At 34.9% G+C, this 25,546-nt stretch overlaps 1 protein-coding gene across 1 annotated transcript in view; it reads left to right on the forward strand.

Moving 5' to 3' along the window:
- LOC110028602 (DNA polymerase epsilon catalytic subunit A-like) overlaps nt 1-25,546 on the forward strand; it is a 92,762-nt gene that overhangs the window by 35,855 nt on the left and 31,361 nt on the right. Inside the window, 11 exon segments of the mRNA XM_020730516.1 lie at nt 2,803-2,916; nt 13,560-13,664; nt 13,990-14,108; nt 14,206-14,347; nt 14,415-14,509; nt 14,689-14,794; nt 14,875-14,954; nt 15,053-15,229; nt 18,944-19,031; nt 19,180-19,260; nt 19,356-19,499. Of these exon segments, the coding sequence (XP_020586175.1) occupies nt 2,803-2,916; nt 13,560-13,664; nt 13,990-14,108; nt 14,206-14,347; nt 14,415-14,509; nt 14,689-14,794; nt 14,875-14,954; nt 15,053-15,229; nt 18,944-19,031; nt 19,180-19,260; nt 19,356-19,499 (1,251 nt within the window).

A 25,546-nucleotide genomic window follows, 5' to 3' on the forward strand; every position in this document is an offset into this window, starting at 1 on the left:
AAAGAGTGTTGAATAATTTAGAGGTGTTATGGAGTCATAATGAAGAACTCCAAAAAAAAAATGTTAAATTTCTTATCCTGAGCTAAGAAAAGACACATTTTGAGCCACCAAATACCAAACAAAAAATGGAAAAAAAAACACAAATAATTTCTTTTAATAACCACAAAATTCATTACACATCAACTTTATTTATAAATATTATATTGATAAAAATTTAAAGAAAGAAAAATTTGGAGGAAAAGATGGGTGGGCCTTGATGGAGGATAGGGTTGTCTGAAAAGTTCATTGTTCGCGAACAACTTGTATTCAAAAGTAGCTCGTGTTTGAATCGCTGTTTAAGTCTACGTGCCGAACACAAACAAATTTTGTAAGCTCAAATTATGAACAAGTTGAACACAAACAACCCTTCTTTCAATTGTGTTCAGTTCGTTTTAGCTCAAAATAATAAAAAAAATATATTATTTATAAAATAATATAAATATTTATTTATATTTTATGTTTAGATCACAACAACTCATGTGGTCATGTGGTTCTGCATCTTCTATTTTGTAGAATTTGTGCATGTTCAAATCTAACACCCTACGTCAAAATAATAATAAATATATATTATTTATAAAATAATATAAATATTTATTTATATTTATGTTTAGATCACAACTCGTGTGGTCATGTTGTTCTGCATCTTTTATTTTGTAGAATTTGTGCATGTTCAAATTGAACACTCTACGTCAAATTTTTTGATTAGTTTATACAAGTCAATTTCAAACTGAACATGAACAAGAATATGTATTCGAGAATGAACACACTATTCACGAACAATCTTGAACATGAGTCAATTTCAACATGAGTCAGTTATGAATGATCTGAACAGGAGCCAAGCTTGAGCTCGGTCAAGCTCGATTTTTTTACAGCCCTATGGACGATAGTCTGATCATTTATTTTTTTATTTAATGAACAAACATTGCATGCCTCAAAATTTAGAAAATCTAAAACATAATTTTAAAATTTAAATAATAAATTTGCAAATTAGTTATTTTTTTGGATTTGGCTCTTGTGATAGGCTCTGATTGAGCTCTTAATTGGCCATTTTGTTGGGGCTCGTTTATGATCTCTCATAATTAGAATTTTAACTTCTTTTGCTTTTCTGTGTATGATGTGATGTCTCAACTCTCTCATGCTGAATTGGACTTTGATTTGCTTAGTTGAATTCGAAGAAGTCTTTTAGTAGGTGTACGCTTGCTGCTTAACTTCTTTCAGATGTAACCTTTTAGTGGGGGTGTGGTGGTATCTATGTGATTGTATTTCTTCTTAACCTTAAAAGTTAGGGTTTGTACGTCCAACATGGACCGATACGGTGGTAGTTGTATAATGTCACTAATAAGTGGCTTCAACTCTCCTTGGTACCTTACTACTATGTTCTATAGCTAAAGCAACTCACACTTTAAGCTTGAGTTATTTAAGTTCAATTGTTTAATCCTTAGAAATAAGTCTCTTTGATGTTGATTGTGAAGTTTTATGAACTTATCTTATTGATTGTGTGGGAGAGATATTTGTGCTGCATCTCTCACTTTATCTCTATCCACGTAGTAATCTTGTACTTCTCTATACGTTATCGAAGGCGCTTTAAATTTCTCACACCTAGACAACACTCTTCTTGTGTTTGATTTTTGTTAATTTGACTTTACTATCTTGCACAATATCTTTATACTCACATCTGTCTCACGGTTTGGAGTCATTGGATCATTCAATCTTTAATCGAAAGTTACTCTTTCGTCTTTGATACTTAATGCCAAATTGACAAGGCAGTAGTTTTTTATCACTTGAGGCCTCTTGGTGGAGGGGTTGACTTCCTTTTCATTCGGCAAGTCTCTATATGATTATAGCTGACTTTTCCAAATTGTCGTCTATCAAACTCTGCAAGCTTATTCGCAGTTAATGGTTTTCCTGTTACATATCTTCTTTTATGAGTTCTTGGGCTCCTCTCTTTGGGTATCTCTTTTGTGGCATGGTGATGATAAAGGAATTTGGAGAGTTGTAGGAGATGAGAAAATGAAAAGAAAAAGAGGAGAGTTTATGGGGGAAAAACAGCGAGGAAACACCTTCCGAGGAAATATCAACAAGGAATGAACGTGAAGGAGGATCCAACAATTGCTCTTGATTAAGTATAGATTGATTGCCTTTTCTTGACCATGCTACAGACACACCACTTGTGGAAGAAGAAAGATGCAACACCTAGAACAAAATTGCAGGGAAAACAATCTCCGGATAGTACCAAATCCAAGCAAAAGTTTTATAAACAGGTTTTAGACAACATGTTTATTCTAGGGAAAGAAAAAACACTGATTACATTTCAATCAAAACAGAATTTGGGGTCCCAAGTGCGGGCCTGCTTCTTTGTGGGCTGAAAAAGCGCTCCTGTCTCGGCTTGTGCCCCGAAAGTCATGCTCCTGCTTCAGATCTGTTCTTTTTTTTTCATAGTTTTTAATCAGGATTTGGATTTAAACAAAATTAATTTCTTTATTATTTTGGCAACTTAATCTTTTCTAAGTATCAACGATGATAGATTTCTCTAGATATTGAGAAATAATGTTTTTCAATGTTGGATTTCATACTGGAAGAACTCTTTTGCTTGTATTCATGATTACTTTTTCTTTTTTGTTAGTGTGCTATACAAGTGGATTATAATTTCTCTGGTATATGAGTTCCTCTTTTATGGCTTGTTAGATCTTCTTTTGTGACCTACAGCAGTGTATTTACTTCTATATGCTATAATTCTGATACTGATGGATATGTTCATTTCAGCAACTAATCACTAATCTTGACCGTGATCTCCAATATGCAATCAGAGTTGAGGGAAAGGTTGATGTTGACTCTATTGCAAACTACGATGATGTAAAAAGTTCTATAATTGAGAAGGTGAGTTCCACATACCTTTATTCCTCGCATGTTCCAAATATTTGTCAAACAGAAACTTTCAGTCAAGTTCATTGAAGTTTATCTTGATTAAATTTTTGATTGATATAATTTCATGTTGTTTTCTTTTTCAAATGTTTTTTGTCCGATGGAAAAGAATAACCTTAAAACTCTGTAATATAATTATGTCTTCCTGATTTGGAGTCGCATTCTTCAGCGTTTATCTGGTTTTTTTCATTTATTATTCCTCTATGCTTTGGAGGTTATGCTGTCATTTACCAGAAAAAAAGGTTATATGGTGAGGTGAGTTTATATTATGTCACCTACAAATTTTTTCCATGAATTTGCTTTGCCCAAATGTATTGTAATGTGATGCGTAATATTTTTGATGCAGAGCAATTACAAGGAAGAATGTTTATAATCGTGCAATTGGGGTTTGAGTCGTTTTTCGTTTGTGAGGCGAAGCGTAAGCCTTGAAGCAGTTTGAGGCATAAGCCTCACAATTTGAAAATTAAGTAGTCAAAATAATTAGGAAAAAATATAATAACATCATAATTTATAGATATATGAAAGGAAAACTTATTAACATTATACCATGATAAAAGTGATAAATTGCACAAAATATATAAGACATAAGATAAGTTAAGCATAAACAACTTTTCACTCCTATTCTCTCACATCATAATATCATGAATCATCCATAATTGTAAATAAGATAAAAATTAATGGAAAGTCCTTAACATTCTCATCACTTAATAGGTCTTCATTGGAATCATCATCATAACGTATTATTTTCTCTTCGGACTCTTCAACAGTTGAGTCTAAGTTTTCCCAATTTTCTTCTTTTTTTTCAACCTCAATCATCTTTCTTTTTTCTATTTAGTTATAAAGGATTAATCATTTAAAAAGTTAAAAATTAGCATTCAAGGAAATGTCAAATACCTTAATTTTTAAATGCTGTTTTTTGTCTCTTGTTGCTTGGTGTTGGACACCTTTGCTCCAATCACACTAAAAGAAATCAACGTTCAAATCTTCTTGTTGTGACTCAGTTGAAGTGACCACAATATCCTCATCTAGAAACCACTCATCATCTAATGTCGTATCTTCACATAATCCTTTAAACCTCTTCTTTTTTTAAACTTATTTTATTCAATTTGCTGTTGTACATGATATACACCAAAGAATTCCCACTTAAGGTCATTATATGATTTTTTTTTTCTTTTTGTATGAACTTAATTATGTATCCAATTACTTCACATTCAGATGATTAGCATTTAAGACTTAGTACTTTAATAGCAAAACATTGAAGTTTTAGATTACTATCACCAAATTAATTCCATCATTCAACTATATTAGAAAGAAATTTATGTAATTAGAAAATAAAAGAATAATTCTTAGATACTCAATAATTGTTACAATGACTATATTAAATATTAAAAAATTTGCCTGGAGAGCATTTTATAATAGTTTATTTAGATTGTTGTAGCCCAAAAAAATCTTCCTTTATTCTTAAATGGAACAAGTTGCATACAGACAATTTCTCTTTCATTTGGGTCAGAAGCTAACCATACAATGATATCAGCCCAACTTGATCTCAGGATTTGTGGATTTGTTCTAAATTGAGAGTTGAGGAAATATCAAGTTGCATGCAAATGACGGTGGAGTTGGAACTCCCATTTTTCATCAATAATATCCAAAATTTCTCTATAAGTATCCTCTTGTGTTATTAACTTTTTAGCCTCATCCATTACATTTTAAATAAAACCCCTAGCTAGCTTCTTTTTAGCACCCACTATTCTCAACACTTGTACTAATGGTCTAGTGATTGTTAATGCATATGCGACATTAGAACAAAACCTTTCTTTTAAAATAATTTTTTCTTACGTCTTTTCCATCAGATATTAGCCCATGCACAACTAAGGGTGTGTTTGGATTTTAAAACGTCGCCTCATCTTTTAGATCCCGCATTCGAACAGTTTGTGCAAAAATGACGTTTTTTTATGTTAAACGCGAGTCGCAGGTCGAAACTTGCGGTCTGCGTTTCGCGAAATATTTTGACGAGTTGCCCTCATTTCCCTCCAAGAGAAGAGTTGCAAAGGAGAGGAGAAGAAGATCTCTGTCGAGCCTTCCTTCGCACGTACACACGAGAGTTCCCGCACGCAAAACTCTCGCGAGCCCTTCCTTTCTCTCTAAGCTCATGACCTAGCTTCTATAGTCTGTTTGAGCCCTTTGGCTGTTCTTTCTTTCTCTGCGAGACGCACGTGGACTCTCCTTCCTCTTCTGCAGCTCGGTTAGGGCGCTGATGCGTACGTGCGGTTTGCAACCTCATCCCTTTCTCTTCTACGGTCGTAAGACGCAAGAGGGAAGCTCAAGTGAGTCTTTCGATCCCTCTAGGTATCCAATTGAACTTCCTCTTCTTCTTCCTCCTTTCCTTTGATGCTCTCGGAACTCGACAAAGCCGCTTGAACCTTCTTTGTGAGGGGAGCTTGTCGCAAGAGCTCTACCTCCTTTCTGGCTTGATTACAGGTAGTTTTGTTCCTTTATTCTTCTTATTCTTCTCCTTCTTTCTCTCCCTCAATTTCTTCTTTCTTCTCTTTCTCGCAACAGTAATGAAATGGGGAAAAAGGTTTATAACATATGCATATATTTGTATATATATGTCATTATAAGTATATAGATATTAATAATATAAATTAGGAGTGGTTCTTGATTAATCATGGATTGATCAAAGCACTATTATATGTTTGGATCTTAGTCGGAGGGAGAGACTCTAAATTTGTAGTGACATTCCTTTGCATCGAACAAATTACCATGTTCATCTTTATCCATTTTTTAAATTCTCACTCAAATATCAAAATTTGAATCCCTATATTGCTATGACAGTTCTGTTGCAAACAACACTACTGCAGAGGGGCAAAATGATCATTTATCCAGAAACAACTGCAAATCAGTTGTTTTTCAAACGCACAAAATCAAACAGCCAGTTAGCTTATCCGGATCAGATGCTGATAAACTACTTATTTGAATAAGCTGTAGTTGCCCCAGACAGACCCTATTCCAATTAGTGACATTATCTCCAATGGTTGTCTAGCTTCCAATGTAGTCTAGGGTCAAAAAGGCCGTACCAAATTTTGTTTATTTTAGAGAACTTTCTCATTAAAGAAAATTCCCTAGAGTGGTTGTAAATGGGTTTACTTCTCTTCTTGGCTTTGGTCAGAGCATTTTATGTCATGAGAATTCACCATTCCTCTCTAATATCAGGTCTGTGCAATGTGCAACGCAAGTTGTCCAATACAAATATTTCTCTTCTCCTTCAATTTATTTGCAGCTTTCTTATAAGCAATTGTTATTTCTAGTATCAATTTATTTCCGATCCCACATAGTGGGATTAAGGCTTTATTATTGTTGTTGTTTCTTATAAGCAGTTGAATTATCTGTCACAATATGAACTACCAAGTGCTCTTTAATTTTATTTCTCTCCATCGAGTAGTCCAAAAATGTAGTCTGCATACTTCACTTGATTAGAAGCTTCTACAAATTAAAAAAAAAACAATGCCATATGGATTATTGATTAGAATGTTAATTAAATTTTTATTCTTTATATCTGGCCACCGATCAGACATGATAATTGCTGTTTGACTCTAAGTCCTCTTAATATCTTCTATGTTTTTATCTCTATTACTTAACTTCTCTTTAAATACCCATTTTCTCAACTCATGCATGGATGGGGTTGCAAGCCTTGATCACAAGCATCGACAGAACAAATCATATTAAAGTAAAAATGAGATGTTGTCATGTTAAATGGAATAATATTTTTCTATAAAAAATCTCGTATTATTCACACAAACACGTTTGCGTGCTTATCTAACATGCACTGGAGACATCCTCTAGGCTGCAACTGCCTCCTCTCCGTGACCGCTATCGTGCTCCAAATTAACATAAACTGATCTAAGGGATCTCGAGCACATCTACTAGACATCAGTTGTAGTGATGATGGTGGGGAATCCTTGACACTGTGATCGCTCCCATACTAAGAGGCTATATTTATTCTATCATAGCCTAGTAAGATGTTTTGGCATTGTTGGTTTTTTCATATAAGATTTGGTTTCTTCTTTGACTGCTTCTGACACTTCAATACATGAAGCAAAATTTTTATGTAAGCAAAAGAAGCACTCATTTCTTCTTATCCCTCCTTTAACTACCTTGTCATAATAATTGCATATCAAGTAAACATGTCTTATTATTGCATCCTACATCAACTTGCATGCGATACCTTCACATTGGATCTTTTTGATTGACGAATTCGAATTTCTCCTTTTCTCTTAACTGTTTCTCACAAATCCTAAAAATGTAATGAAAATTTTGTTTTAAAATTCAAGCAAATTGGAACTTTAAAAATAATGCAAATCTTAAAATTCGACCCTAAAATGTAACAACTCAATTCGCTAGAAAATATCTTATAGGCAATTAAGCATTCAAACTCATGGCTAATAAGACTATCCAATTCTTATATTATCCAGATATTCAACACTTGAACTTATAGTAACTTTTGGAAAGTCATGCAAGTTTTATCAGACCCATATTTATTACCAGTAACATATGGGAAGTTACATACAATCATGCATCCTACTCAATAGTCAATTTCAAATTATTTGCATAAAACTTAACCCACAATTTTATTGTATTTACATATCTCACACCTAAACTTTGTTTTTTTTATATTTATACTACCCAAATATTTCATATCACATCAAAATTACTAGAATTTTTATTTTGAAAAAGTAAATTACATCTTTTCATGCATTGCTCAGGTGATATTTATGCAAAATTTAAAATTTAGATTAGATATATAACTACTTGGGAATTTAGTTGTGTATAAAGTAAGTATTGAGTTATGTATGAAAATAAAATATTCAGTAGTAAGCATGTAATTCTTCTGAAAATTCACTTATTTAATCGAGGGAAACTAGGGAGCACGATGTCAAATTAAACTTAGACAGGATAATGTGGGCTTGAACCAAGGGATAACAGGTGGATGTGGCAGTGCCAACCACAAGAAAAGAAAGCGCGTTGACGTCACTGTTGGTTGTGTTCTCTAATGTGTGAGAGTGAGAAGGGAGGCATAAGATTGCGGGAGACAAAAACTTGTAGTTTCAAACGATAGATTGGCATGTGATTGTGACGTCGCCGACGACATCAACAATATGTCTACAACTTCGAAAACATTGTCTTGTTCGGGAGAACAAGATTGGAGGATGCAGGGAGTGGGAGCTTTCAGGTTTGTGTGCAGACGATTTTAAATACCTAAATCGAATACAAGCAAATAAAAGGCAATCTCCTAATTGTTCTTATGGTTAAGCACATCTTGTTACACGCCTCTGCAACTATGAGTTGTACACCTTATGCTATCCCAACAATATGTTTGCCTCGATTCAAAAACTTCATCAATTGCGTAGAGGCGCTACTCTAATTTGACATTTTCAAACACTGCCAGGAATTAAACTAGTTTTTAGATTTTAATGTTAAACTATGGTCATGTTAAAATTGTCATGACTTAGAAGTTGATTTTTAATATACTCAATTATTTTCCATATATATATATATATATATATGCCCAAGGGCTAATATATTAAAGCGTAAAAGATATATAAAGGTTGTATGAATACAACAAACACAAATCCCAAATAAAATAAAGATACAAAAAAGTAAAAAACAAAGAAGCCACCAAAATGCCCAAAAGTGCTAGGGATGTCCCACTTTAGTCCTCCTTCTGCCTCTAGTTCTCGGAATTGAGCAAACTAACAAATTGCTAAGATGAGTACCATTACCCGAAGTAACCAAAGTATCATCCATCGGATTCCTGAGCTCAAGTAGATCTCCATTCTTCTTTCTCCTGGATGTGTAGACCTGTCATTTCTCATTTGATCAATAGATTGTTCCAAAGTTGGTCGGACAGGTGTAGGCTGTTGCACATCATGATTCCCATGGACCTGAGTAACGTTTACATCTTGCTCGACCTGATGAGTCGGTAGTGAAGCAACAAAAGTATTGTCACCTGTAATATCTGTGATATGTTCTAGGGCAAGTGGGTCTGAAGAATCTCCCTCTCACTCACGGTAGGAGGTTTCAGAGACGACTTAATGGTTGTCATATTGCCTGTAAGAATAGTGACGCCTTCATAGGTATTCTTTTGATGATCAGTAGTGTCAATAACCGGGAGGTGATTAGGAGGAGATGAAATCACCGCCTCTGGCGGAGCACTCTATTTTTTTGGTCTAAGGTGTGTGTGTAGATGATGACATTGAGAACTTGAGTGGCCGAATATACGACAGTTCTAATAATACGAAAGAAAAAACTCAATCACTACCTTTTGCCAATATCCATGATATTTTGTGTCAACCAAATTTTCTCAGAAGCAGATGAAGTAATGTCTCTTTCAACAAATACCCTTGCTTCAGATGGACGAGAAAGATTAAAAGTAGGAATGCCCGTTTTGAGTGGTTTACCATAAGCTCAGGCAACAACGTAAAAAATTTTTTGAGTGAAGTAATGAAATTTCATACTAGGGAGGCGAATTCAAACTAGAATGATATAAGGTTTTGTTTGGCGATCAAAATCCACAGACCATTTCAGAATATTCATTGCTCTATTATCAATCCAGATTATCTTTCTAAAAAATAAGCGCGTTTAATCATCTTCATTATTAATTTGTATGTGTCTTCCATCTAATAGTTCAATTTTTCACTTCTCAACTAGGTGCATATGGTCTGTTATTGATCCAGATTATCTTTCTAAAAAATAAGCGCGTTTAATTATCTTCATTATTAATTTGTATGTGTCTTCCATCTAATAGTTCAATTTTTCACTTCTCAATCCAATTTTTCACTCCAATTTTTCACTCCCCAACAAGGTGCATATGATCAAATTATTTACGAATCAGCTCCATTTTGGGATGACCATACAGAAATTTCCCGACTAAATTCAGTCGACAAGAGAAAACAAGTTGAATACCTTCAGCTTCTGTAAAAAAGATGGTAGGTTTCCCATTCTTCATACCAGGTTTTTTGATATCCTCCCATTCAAACGGAGAGAAATAACACGATTTAGGTGTACCTAAGGCGTGGACACCCACAAGGAAAACCACATACAATCCGTTCGAAGCCATTCTAATAGATGGAGGTGCGACGTTAAGAACAGTGAAGAAAACAAAGAAGAGAGCGAAGTCGGAAGCCAGAAAACAGGGAGCAGGAGAGGCCCTGTGAATTCAACTCGAGTAGAAAGGATGCAGACGTGGGCCTGTCGTGGCGCAGTTGTCGGGCTGGGTCGACGCCCTTCAGACTACAACGAACAGACGACGCAACCCGACGCGAGAACCCCTGCGAACTCAGCTTTCAAAGCCATTCTAATAGATGGAGGTGCGACGTTGAGAACAGTGAACAAAACAAAGAAGAGAGCGAAGTCGGAAGCCAGAAAACAGGGAGCAAGAGAGGCCCTGTGAATTCAACTCGAGTAGAAAGGATGTAGACGTGGGCCTGTCGTGGCGCAGCTGTCGGGCTGGGTCGACGCCCTTCAGACTGCAACGAACAGACGACGCAACCCGACGCGAGAACCCCTGCGAACTCAGCTCGAGCAGAAACAACGCGAGCTGCCGAGTTGGGTTAGTCAGATGCCCTTCTGCCTGCAGCGAAGCACCACAGAAGACGAGCCAGACAACTCAACTCAACGAAATCGCTTTGAAAGAAGAAGACAACGCGAACTCTTCAACTAGAGGAAGCCGACAACGAAGGTGAAGTAGAGGAAATCAAAGTTAGACGCGAGAAATATCGTAGCAGACGCTAGGGCTGCATTCTCCATGAGGCGAAACCCTAGCAGAGCGGAGACGATGACACATCATCCATATATATATATATATATATCTCTCTCTATATATATATATATATATAAAGAAATGGCCCGAGGCTATTATACATGCCTCCAACCACTCCTAATGTGCCAAACAATTGGAGTATCACTTACTTAAGGCGAACTGTACTAGTGTGGATTCGAACCCCCGATCTGAGGGGTTTAACGGGGTTTTACATCGAGGATGCTAACCAATAGGCTGAGGTACGTGACACAATTTTTTAGCTTTTATAAGTGTATATAAGTTCTCAGTTAAATTCATTATAGATTGGCCACATTAAATTATTTGTTTCTTCAACCGTTTCTATTTTCTAATGTTTTTGATGGTAGGGAAATGTGTTAATGTTGCTTTTTTAACATCTTTGTTTGTTGTTGCTTCTCTTGACTTGGTCCACTTTGATATCTTGGGTACAATTCCTATTCTTACTCATAGGCTTTTCCTATTTCATTTATTTCATTGATGAATACATCATGATTACTTGTATTCATTATATGGAACATGGGCATGAATACGACACGATTCAGATTGACTGACATGACTGTTGCACATAGTTGGACTTCACAGACAATTAGTACGTTTTTATATGTAATGAATTATTAATATGATTTGTATGGTTTCTAATATCCTCAAAGTTGACTTTTGGTTTTTGCTTTAAATTTGACAAGCGTTGGCTTCAAAGAAAACTACGGGAACAGCTTCTGTTTTGTTAAGGGTTGAGAGATGAATTTGATTTTAGCTGCACAAGTATGTGGCTTATAGGAATATATGGGAATAGAAGGCACTACTGCGGCCGATTTAAATATTAGTGGTATTAATATTAATAATTTTTCATCTTTTGTTTTAACTTGTAATTTTCTTTTGAGATTTTTTATCCGCCCGTGTCATTGTCCCATCTTGTCGTGTCGGGCAAGTGCTATAGTCTAATTTCTCTAACAAAATTTTGAAGTGTCAGATGCTTGTCAGGATATGTCAGAGCTGTGCTTGTGTTCGATACATTTTTTGACCCAAACATGACAAACATTTGGAGCGTTCATGGTTTATATTGTGCCTTTGTTGAAGTGTTGGATTGAAGTCTTTTTTGCGTTTGACGCAAACATGACAACCATTGGGATGAGTTCATGCTTTATATAGTTAATTTGATGTGTCGGATTGAAGTCTTTATTGCATTCAATAAATTTTATTAAGAATTAAAGTTTCAGTTTTCCATTTCTCTCAAAATTATTTTCAGATAGTGCTTTAAAATATATGTAATATGTTCTATCATAAATCAATTATCTGGTTCTTATACATCCCAACAAATTGGGTTAGCTGAATTTTATCGTCAAACCCTCCTTTTGTTGCTTGTTTCTCGATGTTCTCACAACTGTTCCACTTAGTTTTGGGGAGATGTTTTTCTAATATTTTGCTTCATATTTAACAGTGTGATTTCCACTGCTTTAAGTTTGTCTACTCCTTTTTCCTTCTTTATCTATGAAAATTTATTTTGTCCTCCATTTCTCTCTTTTTTTTGGTTGTGTTTATTTTGCTATGTTGCTTTGTTATGTACTTCATAGACTATTTTCTCGTGCAATTTAATATTTCTTCAAGGTTATTCTCATAATAAAAATGATATTGCTTTTTGATCTTCTGCAAATCACTTTTTTAAGTTTATTGATGTTTCCTTTTATAGACCACTTTCTTACTGCCATTCTTCCTCCTCTACTCCAAATTCCTGTCCCAGCATTATGCTTTGACGCGTGCTCCTTTGCCACTATAAAGTTTTTCTCGTTGACCTCATCTATCTCTTTTTGATGCACCTCTTTTCATTATATCTATTATGGCTTGGCATTTATCTGAATTTATTACATATAATCTGTATTTCCGTGTTGCTATGTTGAAGGGTACAAGATATTTTATTAAAAATACAATATTGTTGCATACATCACCGGACCATCATGATACAATGCTCGATCTTAATGAAAGCGTGCAACATATGTTGAAATGTGGACCTTCATAATTGTCGCACCTTAGAATTGGTCACTCTCTTGTTGGATTAAGACCTATATCATGCCGTGATTAAGCTCCAACCTGATGAACTTTGGTAAAACTTTATTGTTGGTTAAATGATAAGCACAAGTTCATGGTTTTTGCTATATATAGAGCAGTAAAACGACTTGTTTATTAGAAATGCAACCATTTAAAATTTTTTGCTCACTCTGTTGTTGCTTATGCTGTATCTGTGAACATCAAAGGTCCACTTTACTATCTTGTTTTTGGGTTGTGGGAGAAATGCAAAATGTTATCGCTAGACCTGGCATTGACTTTGACACTTTATGCTTATTGAATTATGTTGGTTCAAAATCTAACGGAATCGTCTTTTTTCTTTCTATCTCTATATTTCAGTACGGTAATCTGACAACAATCCACATGGGTAGTAATTCTATTTTTTTAAATTAACAAATCATATTGAAGTAGATTTTTACCATGATCATCACTTCTTGTGTCTCCAGTGACGAGTAATTTGTCGATGATTTTTACAGAATGCTATTGTGGATATTTATTCGATATTGTCTTTACTTGGGTTTTAATTAACTTAATAGTTTGCATTTGAACTTGTGAAGGCTGCTTCATTTTCTATTGGTTTCTGCTTTATTTTTTGTAAATTTATAAACAAACTTTAGCAAACCGAATGCAAAAAATTGTTTTTTTTGCCCTTCATTCCTTGATACTGATTCTCATTTTGTTTCTTGAAAAAAAAAAACAGCTTAAGTTCTTGCGAGATCATCCGGTGCGAGAGGAATGCCCCTTGATTTATCATTTAGATGTTGCTGCAATGTATCCAAACATCATTTTGACAAATAGACTCCAGGTTGCTCTGCTTCTTCTGTGGATGACGCTGTATGATCGATCTTATTATGCTGCGGTCTTAATTCAAAAAAAAAAAAAAATCATAGATTTTCTTCTGTTTTTCATGCATCTGTAGGAGTACTGAATACCGAAATACCCGTTTTTGCGTAATTCTTGATGAATATGGTTAGAAGATAATTTTTTTAGCTGGAGAAATTTCATATTACTGCAGGCTATTGAATTTTTTATCATCTTATGCCTGCTCTTTAACTCAATTAAACTTATTTTTTTGGGCAAATATTCTCTTAACGATAATTTTTGTGATGTGGATAATATTATTTTTACAGCCACCGTCGATAGTTTCAGATGTGATATGCACAGCATGTGATTTCAATCGTCCGGGAAAGAATTGTCTCCGGAAGCTTGAATGGGTTTGGCGTGGGGAAACTTTTATGGCGAAAAAAAGGTTCATTTCAAATTTTCTGTGGGAAAGCTTCAGTTAATTTCTAGCTAGCAGGTTGTTCAGTTGTTTTATGGTCCTTGAATTTTTTTGTTCTGTTCAGTGATTATTATCATATGAAAAAACAAATTGAGTCGGAACTCGTAGATTCAAATGATAGCCATGCCATAAAGCCCTTTATAGAACTCCCAAAGGCAGAACAGCAGTCGAAGCTGAAAGAACGCTTGAAGAAGTACTGCCTAAAGGTACAATCTAGTTCCTCTTAATAGTTTCTCGGTTCCATGTTTTCCTGAACTTGTTCTTGAACTACAGGCTTATAAACGGGTTCTTGACAAACCTGTGATGGAGGTTCGAGAAACTGGAATTTGCATGCGTGAAAATCCCTTCTATGTTGATACAGTGCGAAGGTCAGCAGCTTGATCTCTGAATGATGGTTTTTTCATATGGTTTATTTGTTCAATTCCTTTTTTTGTCATGTATATATTAAATTATCACTTTGTTTGTGGTCATTCCTAAAATGATATTACTTTTCTATATTTTTTTTTTCTTAAGCTTAGTTGGCATGATTTATTTTCTTTAATATCAGTTTTCGAGATAGAAGATATGAATATAAGGGCCTGAATAAAGTTTGGAAGGGCAAGCTGGCAGATGCAAAAGCCAGTGGCAATTCAGTGAAGATTCAGGAGGCACTGGTCGGACTATTTTCTCACTGAATTGAATAAGTTCATGTTACTAATTTTTCTCATATATTGGTCTTGTTCCAAAATCACAGGACATGGTTGTTCTCTATGATTCTTTACAGCTTGCTCATAAATGCATCCTCAATTCATTTTATGGATATGTCATGCGCAAGTAAAGTTCCTTGCCGAACTTGTTTATCATTGAATATATTACAGCGCTTGGAAACATCTGAAACTCATTTTTAATTTTATCAAATGAAACATTTGAAGGGGTGCAAGATGGTACTCAATGGAAATGGCTGGTGTTGTCACCTATACTGGAGCAAAGATCATTCAGAATGCCCGTTTACTTGTCGAAAAGATTGGAAGGCCTCTTGAACTGGATACAGATGGTATCTGGTGTGCTCTTCCAGGGTCTTTTCCGGAGAATTTCACATTTAAAACAAAGTAAATATTCTATTTCTATCAGTTCTCTGTCATTCTCGGGCAGACATTTCAGCAAATCCTTCCTTCTCCTGAAGGAAAGATTACAATCTACGTGCTTAACTTAAATTATATGATACAAGGATTCAAAAGTAACTGAACGTAATTGTTATGTGATGATATTTTGTATATTATATGAGCTGCATTTCATCATCTTTCATTAATCTAGTGTTTGTACATATAAGAATTCAGTTATTCGACACTTCATGATGCTAGATAGGCTATTTAATTATTTTTTCCTCTCTTGTGCTCCCCTACAAATCTTTAATGAATAGCTTCTCGTTGCTATCCTCAGATACTATGGATGAGGTCGCAGTATGTCCCAAAATCTAGTTACAAATTTGGTTAGAAAGAAGAGATTCTTTGGCTGCAAGGCTGTAAAACAAATAAATTAATCGTTAGATGCAAGTTCTCGCAGAAGCAACTATAAGGATATAAAGGCGTTAATATTCTTTTGGTGCAATAGGCGAAACAAGAAATTAGGTGATTGAAGTGGGTGAATGATCACATGGAAGGGCGCTATCTGCTTCTTGCAGGTCCTTCAACTATTGCTTGATGTTGATCTTTTGTTAATGATATATTGAGAATCATCAGATAACGTGCAACCGAGAACAATTACTATAAGAGAACAAAAAAATCGGGTAACAGCAAAATGGATAATAAGATGGATTATAATGGAATCAACGAATATAATCCAGATTCCCTTTAAACTTCTTGCTTTGAGCAAGGACTAAACTTCCAAGGAGAAGATAATATCTTTTATGAATGTATTTTCACGCTTCAGTCAATCTCTATAGGTCAACCGAAAGGGTAACAGAGGAGAGCGATTCCGTCAAATATAAATTTCCCCTATGTCCATCCAGACTCATCACAAACAAACTCTTATATTTGAATTCATCAAATTTTTATTGACGCAAATATGAACCGGGAAGCATGCATAACTAGTTGAACAAAATATGGCAAGCTTTTAAAATTCATAAATGTAAAATGTTATACCCTTGGAAGTCTTATAATTACCCAAATTTTTTACATTCAAAAGACAAATAGTATTTCTAGCAGTCCATTTTTTACCCTTTTCTGAAAAGCAATGTAATAATATTGGACAACCTGTAGGTATATTGAGATAAACAATGCTAAAGTAAGATTCAATATATCAGAGAGAATGATATACATGCTCAATCCTTGACATGAGTATTAACGGTAGAAATAAAGGCTTGCTTAAATTACAAAAAAATATTTCTAAAAATAGTGCAGGTAGCTACTGACAATTTCCTTATTCATTGCTTGATGCAATGCCATTGTGCACTATTGTTTTACGTGTCTTTTTAATTCTTATTCTCCACTTTCCCTATCTTATAAATGTCACATTATATGCTCTGACTCGGTTCATTTCATTGAGTTATCATCCAATCCATCAGTTATGATAACAGTTGATAAAAGCTGTCCCAACATCACACTTATGGACAACACTTCAATACCATATGCTTCATTTCACTATACATATCAAGAGTTTGGAATTCGGCCATTTTTCTACCAAGACTATCTCGTGAGAGATTGAGATCACTCCTAGTTTGCTCTTGTATGATCTATATGGCGGCAGATGACAATTGTAAGTTATTTAAGGGAGAATTAAAAAGGTGGCAATGACAATTTCAAGTTAAGTTGGCAGTTGACATGCTTGATTAAATGGGTTGATTTTGTGAAGTCTTTTTGAAAATGATTTGTGTTTCTTTTTGCAAGGCACAACAACAACAACAACAACAAAGCCTTAATCCCACTACGTGGGGTCGGCTACATGAATTCTTTTTCTCCATTTCTTCCTCTTTAGTGTCATATTCTCATTTAGTTCGAATAAATTAAGATAATTTTTTATACAATAAGCTCAAGTCTTCCTATGTCTACCTCTGTCTTTTTTAATAGAAGTTGGATCTAAAACATCTACTCTCTTAATCAAATCATCAGATGGTCGGCGTTTAATATGACCAAACCATCTGAAACGACTCTCTCTAATTTTTTCCGTCACTGGAGCTACACCAACCCTATCACGGATGTATTCATTCCGCATTTTGTCTCTAAGTGTAAAGCCACTCATCCTAATCACTCTCATCTCGGCAACACTTAACTTAATATTATGCTTCTTTTTTAAAGGCCAATATTCAACACCATAGAGCTTTGCAAGTTTCACCGCTATCTAATAAAATTTTCCTTCAGTCTAACAATACTTTTCTGTCACACAAAAGGCCCGAAGCGTTCCTCCACTTTAACCAACCAACTTGAATTTTACTATTAACATCCCCATCTATATCACCATCGCTTTGAACAATAGAACCTGAGATATCTAAATCGTTCACACCTTTTAATAATTTGTTCCCCCCAAAGTGACACTTCTGTCACTTGAGCTACTACTACTAAAATTACATTCCATATACAGTTTGTTCTACTGAAATGAAGGCTCTTAGGCTTCAATGTAGACCTCCATAATTCAAGTTTTTCCTGAGCTTTTTCTCTCTTCTTATCCACGAGAAGGATATCATCACCAGAAAGCATACACCAAGGTACATCCTCCTATAAATGTCCAGTAAGACCATCCATAACAAAAGGAAAATGATATGGGCTTAAAGCCGATCCCTCTGATGTAATCCAACAGAAATAGAAAAATATTTGGTCAATCCTCCTTCAGTTCGAATACAAGTAATAGCTCTAGTAAACATATCTTTAATGAATTGAAGATAAGTCATATCAACACCTTTCTTCGCAATAAAAAAATTCTTAGATCAGCGGCGTTTATATACCTTTTACATGTTAAGTTTGTGTGGCTTAAGCTCTAGTTTAGCATACAAGAGCTAAGAAATTGTTGTTTCAAATGCTTTGATAATTATTGTTCATAATGAAAACATGTTTTGTCAATTAGTTATCATGATTTTCAAGGATCTTATCTTTTATTTTTTAACAACTATTATATAGAAAATGGAAATAACTAATGAGTATGTTGTTAAACTAACCCTTATGGTTGATAATCATTTTATGTAAATCTGTTTAAAATGAAATTGGCGGAAGAAGAGAGCATGTTGATAAGAGACAGATGGTAGTGAAAGATTGGTATTTAAGTAAACACATGGATCGATTAGTTCTTTGGAAATTTACAACTAATGAATAAAATGATACATCTTCTGAATTTTTAAAATAATTATTATGGCATAGTTTGGCCTTTTGAATTTTGTTTATTATATACTTAGAAATGACTAGATTATTTTTGAAAATTTTCTGTTGGAAACTGAAAGGGTTTAATACTATTTTTCGATCGTCACCAATCCAATGATTTTCTCTATATTTGTATTTAAGGGATTAAACATGGCTATTACATATCATTACATGGGTTTACAAGCATCCTAGACAATATCGTATGGTGTGAACTCTATCTTCATTATACATGTACCATCACCTTTATCATATTCCTTGATGATTATATTGTATTTTTTTAATTGTTCACAGCAGTTTATCTTTTAGTGGTCTCTTTTGAGGTTAGATTACTTTATGTTTAGAATATTCAAAATATTTTGGAAAGGCTTGTGATGTAAATTTAAAGCCGTAAGAGATGCATTGTGAAATATTTGCATCTTCTATATCATAAATTCATGCATATGACTTCCAAATGCTGACAGTGGATTATATTTGTAGAGATGAGAAGAGAAAGTTCACCATCTCATACCCATGCGTCATGCTTAATGTTGATGTTGCAATAAACAACACCAATGATCAATATCAGGTGAACTATGGAAAACCTTTGAATATGGAATTTATTAATACGTGGAATATATTTGTTAGCACGTGCTGCATTCAATCTGTGTTCTCTATTCTTAAGAGTTATTAATAAAAATGGTAATGTAACTCTCTGTTCTTACTTTTCTTTCTAGACACTTACGGACCCTATTACTAAGACATATACCACACACAGTGAATGCTCCATTGAGTTTGAAGTGGATGGTCCTTACAAAGTAGGCAGATAGCTATGTATTTTTGTATAATGACATATTCCTTCTTTCTCTCTAGCTATTAAAGCTGATTAAATTAAGCCTTGATTCATTTGAAGGCAATGATCATTCCGGCTTCAAAAGAAGAAGGAATCTTAATTAAGAAGAGATATGCAGTTTTTAATCATGATGGAAGCTTAGCAGAACTGAAAGGCTTTGAAATCAAGCGAAGAGGTGAGCTGAAGCTCATAAAGGTTTTCCAGGTATTTAGCTTTTTTTCCAAAAATCTGGAAGAATGATTGGTCTGATCACTATTCCAGAAACTTTTTCTGTGTTTTTTTTTTTTTTTGCACTATAATCATATTGAAATCATTGCTTACTTGAGCCTTTTTAGCCTTTAGTAAGACCTAAAGACATTATAACCTGTTTCAATAATAATAATTTTGAGATATATCACTGGTTTCATTTTTTTGAAATCCTCCGTTAGTATTTTGTGTGGGGGAGGGGGATTGGCATGCAGTATCCTTGCTGTCTTATAAACTACCTAATTCATTGTTTTTGTGAAGCCTTTGGATACTTTTTTAATTAAATTGTTAAGCAAATTCAATACCGGAAGAAGCCCAAAGCACCTTCAGAAGTACAATTATTATTACTAAATTCAAAAGATTGCAAACAAGACTCTTGCTAACATGAAATAAACGACAAGAAAATACAAACGGGAAGGACAAGACGTCACTGCGAAAATATAAAATAGAAAGAAGCACAAAATGCATAAACAACCACTAGGAAATAAGTACAAGAGTGGTGGTTGGAAAAGGTCCGACGACTACTGGAGGTTGGAATGAATGAGCTGCAGTGGCTTGGGGCAGCAACTGACTAATAGCCGGGTATGAACGACAGGGCTAGACAACAATGAAGACAAGCGTCAGGGGCTAGAAAACCACTGCGATAGGCCTCAGTGGCTAGACAACAACAGGGACAGGCTCGAAAAGGCTATCGACAACAGTGGCTGGTTTGGGAGGATTTTAGTAGACTACTGGAGGGTGCATGATAGTTTTGGAAAGCGCCAAACAACAACGAGGAAGGTGTCGGCGGGGGTTGTGGCAACTGGATAGCGGCTTGGAGACGTCAAACCGTAGCAGTGAAGGTGTAGGCGTGGCTAAGGGGCGCAAGGCTTTTGGAAGCAGGAAAAAGACCGAGGGCGATGTGCAGCTGCTGGAAGATGGGCAAGAGGGGTTGAGAAGGATTAATGTCTCGTCGGGATTGAGCTACAACTAGAGCACCACCCGGATCCTTGGAGACGGTCACCACCTCGAACGAGTTACAGCCAGATCACCTTCCTGCAATCGGGTACAACCCCTGAAGGGAAAGAATGTTTCAAAGGAAGTACTTAAAAATCTGCCCTCATCAAAAGCTCTCCTCCTCCAATCAACACACAAGAATTATAATTGAGACGAGAGTAGAGGCTAGACTAGGTAAGTAGAGAAAATAGACAATGATTAAAAAAATGTGGACAGAAAATGTAGGAATTTGAAATGCAGTCCAAGCATGGAGGAAAGGATTAGGAAGGGGAAATTAGAGCAGGCGAATCAGATAGGAAAGGAAATCAAATCTGGAAGTGAATCACGGTTATTGTAGCATCTACAATAATGCGTATATGATATTGTAGCTTCTACAGTACCGTGGGCGGTTAGCTCCCACATAATTTTTTTTTTGCTGTTGTTCAGATATTTTATTTTTGGTAAAATTTACATGCTTACTTAATATGCACCTTATAATTAATTGATAATATCCTTGCTGTCTTATCAACTAGCTAACTCATTATTCTTGTGAAGCCTATGGATACTTCTTTAATCAAATTGTTGTGGAAATTCTTTTTCATGCTGTTTAGATTTTTAATTTTTGGTTAAATTCTCATGCTTAATGGATGACATATATGAAAATTGTGTGGTTAGTTGATATATTGGTCCATTTTTATCAGGCATTTTTTTTTGCTAATGATTTGACTTATTTAATAAAATTGAATATAGGTCTTCAAAAAAGCATTTTGACCTTCCTAATACAATTCTATAATGAGTCATAATCCCCCCTTACAAAAAGCATTTTGACCTTCCCATCACTTTAAAAATGTTGTGTCCAGGTGGTGTATGAAACACTACCCTTGAATATATGGTCTTCAACCACATTAAGAAAGGCATATTGGTGCTTTGTATGGTGCTTGTCTAAATTGTCTACATGTCCGACACATTGTGAAATGTGTTAGACATTAAGTTTTTTCCTTCAATATAGATAATAAAAAACGCCATAATATAGCTTCACCATTGAAATAGACATATTACAGCATGAGAGGAGACCATGAATGTACAATTTATCTCATTTGTAGTTGGGGATGCATTCATCAGTTAGCTATTTGGTCAGCGGAATAAGTATTGCATTGCTAATAGGATGTAGATGTTTTAAAATATTGGTCTTTAATTGGAAGAAAAAATAATTTCTGAATAAAAAATTAATGCATTTGGAATTCTCTCCAGTTTAATGTATTGGAGTTCATTGGATTTGGGTAAATTTCAAATATACACCGCTTGTGAAAAATGGGCTTCTTGCCTCACTATTGTTGCCGACAACCACTACACTCACAATGTCATCGCTGTTGACTGCAATTTTTATTGATTTCATCTTTTCATTTTACCAAATACAAAAATATTAAGTCCATTTATTTTACACCTAAAGCAAACAACTCCAAAATATTTTAAATATATGATATTTCAATTAAGCTGCACTTATTTTTCAGTAAACCAAGGGAGGAGAAAAATTAAGATATGCTATATGAGAGAGTGAAGGGAAAGTGTCATCTAGCTTAGAGGTTGAGAGATGAAATGGGGTTGGAAAAAGTGAGTGAATTTGAGAAAGGGGAGTTTTTATTGTGCCTTCAGTTTTTTTAAAATGTGGTCTTATGACTGTTCGAAAGTCTAATATCTGAGATTGTACCAAGGTTATTGTTGAGATTGAAATAGCTTTTTGCTAATATTAGCATGACTAAATTCATAGCATTCTTAGAAGATATTTCTCTCGATATGCATGTGATCCACATGTTCCATCCTTTTTGTTTGCTTGCTCTCAAGGGGTACAAATTGAGTTCATGTTGCCAGTTATTACCAACATGATGCGATCATAGGTATCTGATATGGTATGTTTTGGGAAAGATGTTATGCTTGGTGACATCCAGAACAAAAGTGTTAGATTTTAATTCATATGTTATGTTTAAATATGCTAAAGGGTCAAGATGCATTTCCACAAATCCGCTCTCCACCAAAGCAATATGACGTGTCAAAAATAAGTCTAGATCATTTTTTTAGTGTTCTAGTCTTTTGGAAATTAGATTGTTTGTTTGTTTTAATTGATTTTATTGCATTTAAGTTTAAAATTTTGTTTGGTTTTATTTCATGTCCTTATTTATATAGATGGTGTTTGAGTGAATATTAATGGAAAATTTGAATTTTGTATAATAAACGAAAAATTCCTCACCCCTTATTCTCTCTTCTCTCTTCTCTTACCAGATGGATTATTTATTTCTCTTTCCATGCTCTTGTGGTAATCTTTAGTTTCAAAACTTTTCATGCTTTTCTTTCTCCCTTCATGGTCAACACAAATTTGAAGGCATGGATATTGCACATTTTATTTCTCCAAATGTGAATCCTAAAGCTTTTTTAGAATTGAATCCAAATGGAGGAAGCAAAATTTTGAGAAGAGGATTGAAAGAAACTTCTCATTTGGGATGTTTGTCAAATTGGCATGAAATCATCTCTCTTTCTCTAAAAAGGTCCTTTAAATTTGGCAGATGTTTGTCAATCACTTGTCTTACTATATTCAAATCTTTAATTTGTGCAATAGTTTTGTAAATTTGAATCATTTCCCCGTTTATCAAAAGTTATACTTGTGCTCTTCTATTGTATACATGGCTGCGTTGATTGTTATGGTTATCTGCTTCTTCACTTTAAGCAGGATGAACAATTTGTGCTTCTTCACTTTAAGCAGGATGTCTTTTTTGCTTGGGCTACATTTGTTTATGCTAGCTTCTTACTTCAAGATAAATATCAACTTTAGCAGTAAGCTTGCTCTTATGGGTGATGCTATTCATGATAATTGGTTTGTGGGGGAGGGGGGACTTCAACATGATTATGAAGTCTACTGAAAGGACGGGTGAAGGTCGCTGCAATACTATGCTGATTGATCGTTTCTGTGATAAGATTTATGAAGTCGGTTTATATGATATAGGTTTTTCGGGTCCTCCCTTTACCTGGCGGAGAGGATCCCTTGCCCAGAGATTAGATCATTACTTTGGAATTCACTATTTTCTCAATTATTTTCATGTCTCTAAAGTTCTTCATCTAAATCATGCAGCTTCTGATCATAATCCCATTCTTCTTTTACTCTCCTTCACTATCAAGCCTGCTACTTATCATTTCAAATTCCTTAACATTTGGACCACTCATGATACCTTCTTGGCTCTTATTAAGCAAGTTTGACATGTGGATTGTGCTGGGAATCACTGGTATACTCTGTGGCAGCTTCATAAGAAGGTAGCCGCTCATTTATGGAAATGGAATTTAAATGTTTTTGGTAATGCCCATAATAAGGTGCAAGAGGCCCAAAAGGTGGTTGATAATCTGGAGGCACAGGTTGATTGCTCCCCATAGAATATGGAGGTTTTAGCTGCGGCTCACTCCAACCTTCTTGAAGCTATTTCTCTGGAGGAAGGCTTTCTGCAACAGAAGGCTAATGATATATAATTTACTAGTGATGATCACAACACCAAATTTTTTCATGCCTCCATTAAGCATAGGAAAAATATCAACACCATTCTTAAAATCCGTACTCCATCCGAACGTTCATTAACTCAAGATGGGGACATAGGTCAAAGTGCGGTTGATTATTTTACGGATCTTTTTATGACTACCTCTCAAGTGCTTCCGGTTAAAGTTTCTTTTTTTGATAATGAGCGTCAATATATCAATTCCGCTAATCTTTTTGAGGTGCCTACTGAGCAAGAAATCTTCTCTGCTTTTAAAGATATTAACTCCAACAAAGCCCCTGAACCGGATGGTTTCACTTCTTCCTTTTATGTTTCCAGTTGGGATATCATTAAAAAGGAAGTTACCCTTGTGGTTCAAAGTTTTTTTCAGTGGGAAGATCATGGGAAATACTTTACATCTTCTTTGATTGTGTTGATACCCAAAGGAACTGATAAAACTAGTTGGGATAAATTTCGGCCCATTTCCCTTACTTCAGTTATTTCTAAAGTCTTGAGCAAATTGATGCTTTCTAGGCTTAAAGCACTCTTACCTAATATTATCTCGCCTCAGCAGTCTGCATTAGTTAAGGGTCGAGATATCAATGATAATATTTTACTGGAGGAATAACTAATTGAGGATCTCGATAAGAAATGTCGTGGGGGTAACATGATTTTTAAACTGGACATCAAAAAGGCTTTCGACACCATCAGTTGGGATTTCATTATTAACATTCTTCATGCTCGTGGTTTTCATCATAATTTCATTTCTCTTATCAAGAGATGGCTTTATAATAATCACTACAGTGTGATGGTTAATGAAAATTCTTACGGTTATTTTTCTGCGCACAGAGGTATTAAGCAAGGTGATCCCCTTTCCCCTACAATCTTTATAATTGCTTTTGATTATTTCTCTCGGTTAGTCAATGAACTACAACATAATAGGGTGCATACTCACTTTCATCATCAGTCCAAGATTGTGGTTAGTCATCTTGCTTATACATATAACGCTATTCTTTTCTCTAATGCTAGTAAAAACAGGTTGATTGCTCCCCATAGAATATGGAGGTTTTAGCTGCGGCTCACTCCAACCTTCATGAAGCTATTTCTCTGGAGGAAGGCTTTCTACAACAGAAGACTAATAATATATACTTTACTAGTGCTGATCGCAACACCAAATTTTTTCATGCCTCCATTAAGCATAGGGAAAATATCAACACCATTCTTAAAATCCGTACTCCATCCATCCGGACACTCGTTAACTCAAGATGGGGACATAGGTCAAAGTGCGGTTGATTATTTTACGGATCTTTTTATGACTACCTCTCAAGTGCTTCCGGTTAAAGTTTCTTTTTTTGATAATGAGCGTCAATATATCAATTCCGCTAATCTTTTTGAGGTGCCTACTGAGCAAGAAATCTTCTCTGCTTTTAAAGATATTAACTCCAACAAAGCCCCTGAACCGGATGGTTTCACTTCTTCCTTTTATGTTTCCAGTTGGGATATCATTAAAAAGGAAGT

Source organism: Phalaenopsis equestris, unplaced genomic scaffold, assembly GCF_001263595.1.
Source record: "Phalaenopsis equestris unplaced genomic scaffold, ASM126359v1 Scaffold000517, whole genome shotgun sequence".
NCBI classification, from domain to species: Eukaryota; Viridiplantae; Streptophyta; class Magnoliopsida; order Asparagales; family Orchidaceae; genus Phalaenopsis; species Phalaenopsis equestris.